We start from the raw sequence: 10226 nt of genomic DNA on the forward strand, positions 1-10226 counted from the left end.
GTATTCTATTCCCATGTAAAACAAAAGCGCACCTCAAGACGCGCAGACAAAGTATGCGGGACGTGCGTGCTGCGCTGTGCTTGGTATGAATAACCTTTTATGCGAAGCATAATAGGGACACTACTTAGCTCAACCATAGCCCAGCCTGGCGCGGCCACGACCACCAAGGCTAACTCCCGCTCCTCCCGCTAGGGGCGCTGCAGCCGAGCACGTGGTCTGACGTCACGACAGCTGAGGAGAGACGGGGCTCAACTCGCGCGGTCGCCGCGCGGCCGCGACCACCAAGGCTAACTCCCGCTCCTCCCGCTAGGGGCACTGCAGCCGAGCACGTGGTCTGACGTCACACCAGCTGAGGAGAGACTGGGCTCAACTCGCGCGGTCGCCGCGCGGTTGCGACCACCAAGGCTAACTCCCGCTCCTCCCGCTAGGGGGCGATTGTCGTCGCGGCATTGTATAAAAGAGCCCAGCTCCTCACGCCGAGGCAGTCATACAGCGAGATGCCGCCTACAGACAGAGATGCTTCGCATCCTAGGCTTAACCTTAGCTAAGCCAGGCCATTTTTTTTTACCACGTCAGCGCTATATAAGCATGGACTGGTCACCGCTACGGCCGTCGGGGTATAAAGCTCTCACCAGGGGCCAGATTACATAACTGTCAATTGAGAAAATTGTCAAAAACTTGTCACAAAGGTGTCAAAAAGCTTCGCTCCTATTGGTCGGTCGTGGCCGGAGGTCATATTGCTTTTTACGTCATGGGTGGCTTCAGATGACATCACGGATACGGCAGAAGTGATGACGTTGCACAACTAATTATGCAGCCGCTATTTGACCATTGCCTTTGTGACATAAAATGGCGGCGGTGTACGCGGCGATACGACTAAGGCGGCTGCGCTGGCGCGAGCAACGGCGAAGGAGGGCTCACGCAGACGCGTTTGGCTTGCCGGACGAGTTGTTTCGACGCCTTTTTCGACTGGAGAAGCAGACTGTGGAGTGGCTACGCGACGAAGTCGCCGATGAACTGGGAGGTGCGCGTGCGAGCGCGCTTTCGGCGCGGCGGCAGGTGCTATGTGGACTGCGGTTCTTTTCCACGGGATGCTTTCAGGCTGCCGTTGGTAATGAGGCGTACATCTGCATCGCACAACCGACGGTGAGCAAATGTGTACAGCGGGTGTTGGAGGCAATTTTTAAAGTTAGTGCGCAGAAGAGGTGGATGCCGTCGTCAGCTGTGACACACCGCTACATATAAATAAGACACGCGTATGCGGGCAAAGCACTTTATTTTTCCCAGCAAATGGCACTTCATGGTCGTCTTCTGTTTCCCAAGGGGAAAGAAACAAACAGCCACTCGTCACATACTGCAACACCTCACCTTTTGGAATTTTTGTCATCGATCGAAAGAGCCGAACAACACAGACTTCAGCAAGTTGTCTTCGTCGATTTCGTTCCGTGCGCTCCTTGCAAGTTGCTCGGTAGTCACGTAGCCTTCACTGCATTCGTTGAAATTTTTCTGCGCACTTAGGTCAACCGCACGGTAGCTCTATTCCAGACGCCGCGCAAAAAAAAACACAATAACGGCGTGAAACAGCTGCTTTCGTGCGAAGCGGCCCTTTTACTGCCGTCAGCACACCCCCGAGGCACCGAAAGTTACCCACCAGCCAATTTAATAGCACAATTTCGAACGCTTTTTGTTTTGCTTAATATTTTCAAACTTCAAACACAATGTTTGGGCAAAATAAAATATTAGTTATTTTCATCGTTGCCCATTTCTTATTTCCTTTTACAAAAAATTAAGCAGACGGTCCCTCGAATGCTCTCGGGGCGCTGCCCTGCTGTAATTGGCTGATTCCTCGTTGCGTCACGTGGTGACGTCTCATCGTTTCGTCATTTTGACGTCACTGTCAATAACTTGTGACAATTTGTCACAGTTGCGTAATCTGGCCCCAGAAGTCGATGGACAGCCTTCCCAGAGCTATAAAAAATGAAGCAACTATGGAAAAAAAATGGGGCTACATTACGTGGCTGGAAGAGAGCAGATTTGAGTACGGAACAAATTAGATATCCTAGCGACCGTGGCGTTAGGCGGAGGGCAGCAGGTATAGGAGGGGAGGGGAGCTATAGACCAGTAAGAAATGCACATGGCAGGACACGTAATGCAGGGAACAGGCAGTGGACGGTCCTTAAAGGTAACGGACTGTGTTCCAAGGGAAGGCAAGCTTAGCAAGGAGCGGCAGAAAATTAGATGCGTAGATAGTTTGCGGGTATGGGGTAGTCGCAGATAGCACAGGGCAGGATTAATTAAAGGCCCGTGCACAAGAGGACTTTGTTGATGATGTAGAGGATGCACCATATTTCGAAGTACTACATGTGCGGCAAGGCAACGCTAGAATGCATGGCATGCATAAGTGGAGGGCTCCGAATGAAGGCATTGACCTCGGGGTTGGTGTTTTTAAACGTAAATCGCAGCCTTCATGAGAAAGCGTTAAGATCCCCGTTCATCGGAAAGCCCGCGGTGTCGTCCAAGCAGCGTTTTGTCTAGAAAGTCAGGTCACGCGTATTTCTGGAATGAAAATGATTGAAAGGACTGCTGTTAATGTGAAATAACGGTCGGCGCATGTTTGCAAAGCCTGAACTTAACAGATTTATTTTATTTAAAGACAAGTTTAGTTTGTGGGGGTTCTATGGCGCCTGATGTTTGGTTTATGGTTTATTGGGGTGTAATGTCCCAAAGCGACTTAGGCTATGAGGGACGCAGTAGCGAAGGGCTCCGGAAATTTCGACCACCTGGGTTCTTGAGCGTGCACTGACATCGCACAGTACAGGGGCCTCTGGAATTTCGCCTCCATCGAAATTCGACCGCCGCGGCCGGGATCGAACCCGCGCCTTTCGGGTCAGCAGCAGAGAACCATAACCACTGCGCCACCGCGGCGGCTCACCCAAAGAAAAGTTGTCAAATTTCGGCCGGCATTCGAACCCTCGACCCTTCGGTCGTCAGACAGGCACGATACAGGTTAAGCCACGTAGGCACGATGACGTTTACCAGGGACAACGGAGGGGGTGATGTTTGTGTGGCGTTAGCTTATTTGGAAGACTGCGGTAATCTGAAGTGGACTAGAGGCGTGCTAATCAGCGAGATACTAATTGGAGTACCATCATGCGTGCCAACAGCAGTGTGGCAGAACTGCAACTGACCGAAAGTGTGGGCTCGCGTTCGGCAGCCAAACTTAGCCGCTATGCCACCAATTTGCGGCTGATACCAATAGAGCTTTTTGAAAATCCGGCGCCCGCACATGCCATCGCTCGACGGCACGCGATGCGTAGTTTATCGCAGCAACGCAAGAATAACAAAAAAGTAGGAGTCCGACATGCAGTTTAATTTTCCAACAGTCATGTGCACTTGGTAGCTACAAGAATAAAATGCAGCACAGAAATAAAAAAACTGCATGCACATTAAATGCTTGTCACTTTGCCATTCAGTTCTTGGCCCGACGTGCTGGCTTCGGGCGCTGCTTCTTAGCTTTGGGTTCCTCGTCATGCTCAACGGAGTCACCAGTGGGACCATCCTGAGGTGGCGCAGACAGCTTTGCAGAAGACGCTGAAGAGTCAGGCTCTCCAGTGCCAGAGAAGTCGTCTTGGCGGGCGCTATTAGACTCGGCGGTTTTCTTAAGCCCCGTAAGCTTTTTTGAAGCAATTTTTTTGCCAGGTTCTTTTTTCATGCGGATCGTGTTCAAGGGCTCATCAGATTCACCAGATGTGTCTTCGCTCTCAGAGCTCTCTGTGCCGACATCCTGAGGTGGCACAGAGAGCTTTGAAATCTTTAACGCAGATGACGCTGAAGAATCAAGCTCTCCAGTGCCAGAGAAGTCGTCTTGGCGGGCGGTATTAGACTCGGCGGTTTTCTTAAGCCCCATAAGCTTTTTTGAAGCAATTTTTTTGCCAGGTTCCTTTTTCATGTGGATCGTGCTCAAGGGTTCATCAGATTCGCCGGATGTGTCTTCGCTCTCGGAGGAAGAATTCCCACACTCTGCACGCTTTTCCGTTGCCGTGTTCTCACCTTTGCTCCCCTGCATGTTTTCTTCAACAGAATTTCCTATGTCGCCTAAGCGGACAGCGTCCTCAGCAAAGCCCTTGTCGCGTTGGGGTTCAGCGGCCGTGTTTTCTTCTTCACTCTGGAGTTCAGCGGCCGAGCTCTCATCTTCACTCTGGGGCTCAGCGGATGAGCTCTCACCATCACTTAGGGGCTCAGCGGACGAGTTCTCACCATCACTCTCGGGTTCAGCGACCGAGTTCTTGCCTTCACTCCGGGGTTCAGCGACCGAGGTCCCGTTTTCACTGGAGAGTTCCAAATCGAGAAACTTGTTCTCGTCATCGAAAGCTTTGTCCTTTACCCTTTTAGCTGGTACGCCTCTTCTCTTCCCCACCTTCACTTCTACGGCATTCCCCTCGTCTTCCTTCCCTTCTACGGCATTTTCCTCGTCTTCCTTCCCTTCTACGGCATTTTCCTCGTCTGCCTTCCCTTCTACGGCATTACCCTTCTCTACCGTGACTGCTGTGCCGCTTGACTTTAAAGATTTAGTTGCTGCGCCCCTGCTCTTTCCAGCTTTGGTTGCCGCGCCCCTGCTCTTTCCAGCTTTGGTTGCCGCGCCACTGCTCCTTCCAGCTTTAGCTGCTGCGCCAGTGCTCCTTCCAGCTTTAGCTGCTGCGCCAGTGCTCCTTCCAGCTTTAGCTGCTGCGCCAGGGCTCCTTCCAGCTTTAGCTGTTGAGCCAGTGCTCCTTCCAGCTCTGGCTGCTGCGCCAGTGCTCCTTCCAGCTTTAGCGGCTGCGCCAGTGATCTTTTCATCTTTAGCTGCTACGCCAGTGCTCTTTCTGGCTTTAGCTTCTGCGCCAGTGCTCGCGGCCTTTTTTCCAGTCGTGTTTTTACTTTTAATGTCTGCTACAGCAGGCTTTGCATTTTCACCAGCCTTTTCCTCTAATCCGGGAGGCTTCCTTGCCTTGGTGCTTTTGGCTCGGCCCTCGGTGGCTACGGCTTCGCTACTCTTAGACTTCTTGGAGGCGGTCTTGGTAGATGGTCTCCGGTTTTTAGATCGATCCGACTCGGGTTGGGCGGCTGGAGCCGCAGCCCTCTCTTTACGTTTCGCCTTGGTCGCGAGCTTGACGCGTCCGCTCACGCCCTCCGCGGCCTCTGTTGCTTTCGTACGAACCAGTACTTTTTTTTCGATGGCCGATATGAAGGCCTTTTTGAAGCTTGTCTTGAAACGTGCTCCATACACGTCGGGGTACTTTCCTGTGGCAAAGTAAACACAGAAGGCAGTTTCAAAAGTTTGATCGCGCATGCATGCGCCGCACAGAACCATGCGCGCTGCCTCCACCAGCCGTTATTTTTACCGATGTACTATAAAGCGCTCCAAGAAAAGCCAGTTTTTAGCATATTTCACACCAGCAAAGCGAATTCACCTTAACCTAAACCGTAAAATGGAACTATTCCTTTAATGCACCAGCGGCTGCTGCCACTTTCGCAGCATTACCCCACTAAAGGTGTGTGGTTCGAGAGGCGACAACCGAATAATCCGTGCCCAAGAACAGCTATCAGTGGTTTGGTGTCAATAAACTTTTAATCACGAAAGCAGCTTTACTGACATGAAGAAAGCGAAGAATAAAAGGCGCTGTGTGAGATATACAGAGTACGTAATTTTCGTCGCAGTTCTCGGAGGGAGGAATTGGCGGACTTTCAGCGCAGATGTGAATGAACAAGTACTGTGATTTTCATCTGAATACATTTCTTAAATACGTCACCAGCTTCGCAACAGACTGCTCGTCTTCGCCGCGATTTTGCTCATCCAGCCCACAAGATTTACGCTGAGCCTCGTAAAGGGACCCTGAGGGCTAGATGAAATGCGCCTGCATCAATAGATTGCCGCGTCGTAATAAGGCCACTTCCATTGAAAAAGGTTTAAGCTAGAAAATATGAAGAATTGAAATGAAGGTGTCGCCACCATCGGCAGTTTTTGCGAGTAAACCGCGGTCACGTCGAGACAGTTCTTTAGCGCGCGGATCTAAGAGGCCAGGCTACACCGCCGTCCACTTTAGTGTTATATAATCACTGTGTCCAGTTCGGTTTCGAGGTAACGCACTTGAATCGAGTGGCGAGAAATTTTTACATCCAATTTTCTCTGAAATAAACGAATCTTTCCGAACAATGACCTGCACAGACCGAAAGAGCCATAGGGTTGATTTTTACTAAGACCAAAAACTGGACGAAGTTATTCTCAATATCCCTGCAATGCAGCTGAAACTTTCCCGCACGCACAGGCGCAGCCTAGAGTTTCTGTTCACACTGAAAATGCGTTTCATCTTTGTCATGCCAATGATGGAGAATTTATGACAAATTCTAACGCGCTTGACAATAAAATTTCGCCGCAAGGTTTCTCCTCCTGCACAAGCCTTTACCTGAAAGAAGCCATTTTCACGCTATGCAAAATTTTTACTTGTACGTGCAACCAGCATCTTGCACCGCCCGCATACGTTGCCGACGTGTTCATCAGGAGCGCATAGCATTTCAACAGGTATATTTATTTCTGCGTTAAGGCGGAGATTTGGCAAGTTGGTACATCATACTTAAGGAAGAACAGCGCATAAAAACGGGACGAAAAAAAAACGACGGCGCAACGCGCTGACTAGCAACTCGTTTTCAATCCGCCAGAAGCGAAATATAGCTGGAAAAACATCTAACAAAATCGCAAAATATTAGACAACCCTGACAACTCCAGTTTAGGCCCCATAGGTGAGTAATGACGGGTACACCTACCAACTCTTTCAAGGGATACGCGAAGAGTAAACCGCCAGGCAGGGGCTATCCCCACTACCCGAAATATTCTGTTTATCATATGCAACAATGTCAATAGCGACATGTGCAGTCTATTGGAAAAAAAATGGGGGGGGGGGGTCCCGGCCTTGTACTTTTTTTAATACTTCAGTACATGGTACATGCCCATCTACACCTATGTGCGCAATTTTCTACATCTTTTGAGCTAGTAGGAAGAAACTCCAACCAATGTCCTACCAATGCGTGTTACGAATGCCTCTTATGATTTTACAGAACCCAAGCGGGTACGTGCGTACATAAATCAAGCTCTATTCTATGACATACTTCAGCCTTTCAATGAGTGCATTGCGCTGTGTCGTTTGCCCCACATCAAGCGCAGGTCACATGACAGCCATGCATGACTCATCACTTCCCACGTCGGTGCTTGCACAGAGAGACAAAGACACGGGCGTGAATATTGGCTTGAAATACAGCTTACCGAAAATGAAGTTTCGGATGAACGCAGCGCTCGCGCCTTTAGGGTCAGCTGCAAGAGAACAGCAAAAAGGAAATGAACAATCGGTACAGGTACGTCCATTCCCGTATCAATAAATGACAAACGTGACAAAAGAGGCATAGCTAGTATTATGCTGAAGCACTAAGGCAAGTACGTGCCGCGACAGTTCGCTGCGCGAATACGGTAGATTTGTTCGACTCCAATTTACGCGCGCGAATTTTCCACGCAGCTTACGCTCCGATCACCAGCTGAAAAGGTTCGAAAGAACATCGCAACACTCCTGCCGTGACAATCTATAGTACGAACCAAGGTACGAACACCCGAAGTCAAATGTTCGCGGACCGCTCAGCACACACACGCAGCTTCAGAGCAAAACGCTGCAGGGCACTCGCTATTCGCGAGCTGAACGCCCAGGTCGTGAGGAGACTAATGGCGCTGTACGATCACTTTGGTTCCGCAGTTGGTTCAACTTCTACTTTTTTCCGCACTAGCGGATGGTCGCATCACGCTATTGGCTGCTGTCCCGTGATGTAGCAGCGCACCGGCACCAGGCCACGCCTCCTCAGTAAGATGGCCGCCCGCGAAGCGGAGTGAAACCGGGCCTAGTCGGTGGTACCTCTGCCGAGAAACACATATTGGCTGCGCGTGACTATTACGAGCGTTGACAGCGACTTCGAGCTTCACTGCGTGCAACACCGGCAAGCGGCAGTTTCCCCCAAGTTGTTTTGTCGTCGTCTATACTGAGTCGACCGAGCAGATACGCCAGACGTAACAGTGCCGGTGTCGCGAAGTGTTTATTTGGAGCCGTTTGTGACAGCTTCAAGTGTTCTTTATTCACGCGACATCTTCACGAACAGCAGAGAGAAGCAGCTACCCAGGATGAAGTTCCTGTGCATACAGCAAGCTTCACAGCGCAGTGACAAGAGTCTGTGTAGTGAAAGTGATTGCAGTCGGGACGGGTGCTTTTGCGTCAGTCAGTGATATCGCCTGCAAGTATAATTACGTTTGAAAAGCTTGCTACGCACGCCTTGTTTGCCGAGTGCTGAAATGAACCAGGCTACAGCCGATCCTGGTTCGGGTGCACGCGTGTGTGCTGAGTTTGAGAACTGCCGTGAGTGCGACGTGACGAAGTGCTTACCAACTTCGAGCTCTGCAGCGAGTCGCATTAGTTGCAGCGGTTGCAGTGATCGCGAGCACAAGGCGTCGTGCTGCGGCGTATCCATCACCGATATCGATCGTAGTTCGTGTGTACTGCGTTAAGCGTGGCCCGCATAGAGCGTTTTTCCGGGCGATTCGTCGGCGTCGACGGCAGAGGAGCGTTTTTGTTTTGTTTTTTTGCCGCAGGAGAGGACGTTTTTGTCAAATCGCGTTATGGCGGAACAGATAAAATCGCCGACGCCGGGAGAGGGCAGCGACAGAGGGCCAATGAGATCCGGGGCGGGCGTCACGTGATTCTGGACGGGGCCGCGCCGGTGAACCCGGCTACAATTACCCGGCCGAAGGAGACTCTCTCGCATGGTGGATGCGTGCTCGCGAGCATTTCGCGCGCGACTGCCAGCGGCTTCGCTTCGCTTCCTGCGCATCCGTCTGCTTTCAGTATGAATGGGGGCGCGCGCATCGCACAACTGGGCAGCAAAAAAAAAATGCCGCTCGGCTACTGACCATGCGGGAGTGAATTCGTCGGCGCCGGCGTCGGGCGCGCGACGCGATTTCGCCGGCAAAAAACGCTCCATGCGGGCCACGCTTTAGACAACCGCCGTGAGTGCAACGAGACCATTCTGAAATATGTGTTTTGCGTATGCGAAACGACCTCGGCTGCACAGCCGTTGGGCTGTTTTCTGCCGGGACTACAGAAGCTTCGCCAGCATTCTGCGGCATTGTGCTCCATGAAGTGCAATTTGCGACTATGAGTGGCCGGATTACGATGGTATGCCGACGGCACTGTGAAATCTGTGTGAAAACATCGGTGTACATAGCAGCTCTCACCTATGGAGAGTTTTTTTATTTCCTGCTGGCTGTGCGGGCCCATATCTGAAGTAAATATTTGCGTAACAAATTGAATGAATCCAGCTTCCCCTGCATGTGATATCATGGTCTGAGCCGAAGCATTAGTGTTAAGTTTGGGTTGTAACATATCACCAGATCAGGAACACACATGTACAAACAAAAACCATTGTCACAACTCATTCACCGGTGTTTCACGATGCAGAAGTCTCTAATATGGGCCCACTAGTGCAGCTCTTTTTCATGAGCATTTCATTTTATCTGATGACAAAAAAAGACCAACATCAAAATCCATAATCAACCACAACAGATGCTTAAGCTTCTCAAAAAAAGTAACCCATATACAGTTGTGCCTTATTAATATGAACTCTTTGGTTCTGGATCAGAACTGTTCATACGGAGTTTTCCATAATAGTGAATCGTGATGAAAAATGAAACATTTTCAGTGAACTGCTGTGATTACAATTTATTTTTTGCTTAGCAGCATGCAGTGAAGTTGCATTTCAGACAAATGCTTGCAATATTAAGTCCATTATCATGGTTACCATGGCTATTGGTAAAACGCAGCGATCTCGAAGTACTCCGTGAGCCATGACAATCAGGATAAAAACTGTACTCTTAATAAGCACCTGATCCCATATTTATTGTTGCTTTCACTACACTGCTGTCTCCGAGGTGCTCAACAACTTGGCTTTATTGGTGTCGAACACAGGTTAACTAGCGCTTCCTAAGTAAGCTCTACCAGCTTGTGTGAGATATTCTCGAAGCCTTTAGAAGCATATGTCATCAATGAACATGCATCTGCCGAGTTTATTTACCTGTGACTGCCTGCAGTGAACATTATTTGCCTGCTGGATGAAGACGATGGTGGGCCTGTGGGAATTGGTCACAAATGTAGATTGCTTCC

The 10226-nt window shown here is 50.2% G+C and overlaps 1 protein-coding gene across 1 annotated transcript; it reads right to left on the reverse strand.

The window, feature by feature from the left end:
• Positions 1-3466: 3466 nt before the first annotated feature.
• On the reverse strand, positions 3467-8481 carry LOC144115110 (uncharacterized). Its single transcript, XM_077649273.1, has 3 exons — positions 8454-8481; positions 7298-7345; positions 3467-5280 (listed from the first exon to the last, which is right to left on the reverse strand). Exons 1-3 carry the CDS (start codon positions 8479-8481, stop codon positions 3470-3472), a joined length of 1887 nt encoding a protein of 628 aa, XP_077505399.1. The 3' UTR covers positions 3467-3469.
• Between the last annotated feature and the right edge of the window lie 1745 nt (positions 8482-10226).

This window comes from Amblyomma americanum, chromosome 1, assembly GCF_052857255.1.
Source record: "Amblyomma americanum isolate KBUSLIRL-KWMA chromosome 1, ASM5285725v1, whole genome shotgun sequence".
Lineage (NCBI taxonomy): Eukaryota > Metazoa > Arthropoda > Arachnida > Ixodida > Ixodidae > Amblyomma > Amblyomma americanum.

Excerpts from the sequence above, each read along its gene's own strand:
- LOC144115110 (XM_077649273.1), bottom strand. The coding sequence starts at position 8,481 with ATGCGACTCGCTGCAGAGCTCGAAGTTG. Across the intron at positions 7,346-8,453 it reads CGCTGCAGAGCTCGAAGTTG|CTGACCCTAAAGGCGCGAGC; the intron begins GTAAGCACTTCG and ends GTTCTCTTGCAG. Across the intron at positions 5,281-7,297 it reads CATCCGAAACTTCATTTTCG|GAAAGTACCCCGACGTGTAT; the intron begins GTAAGCTGTATT and ends ACTTTGCCACAG.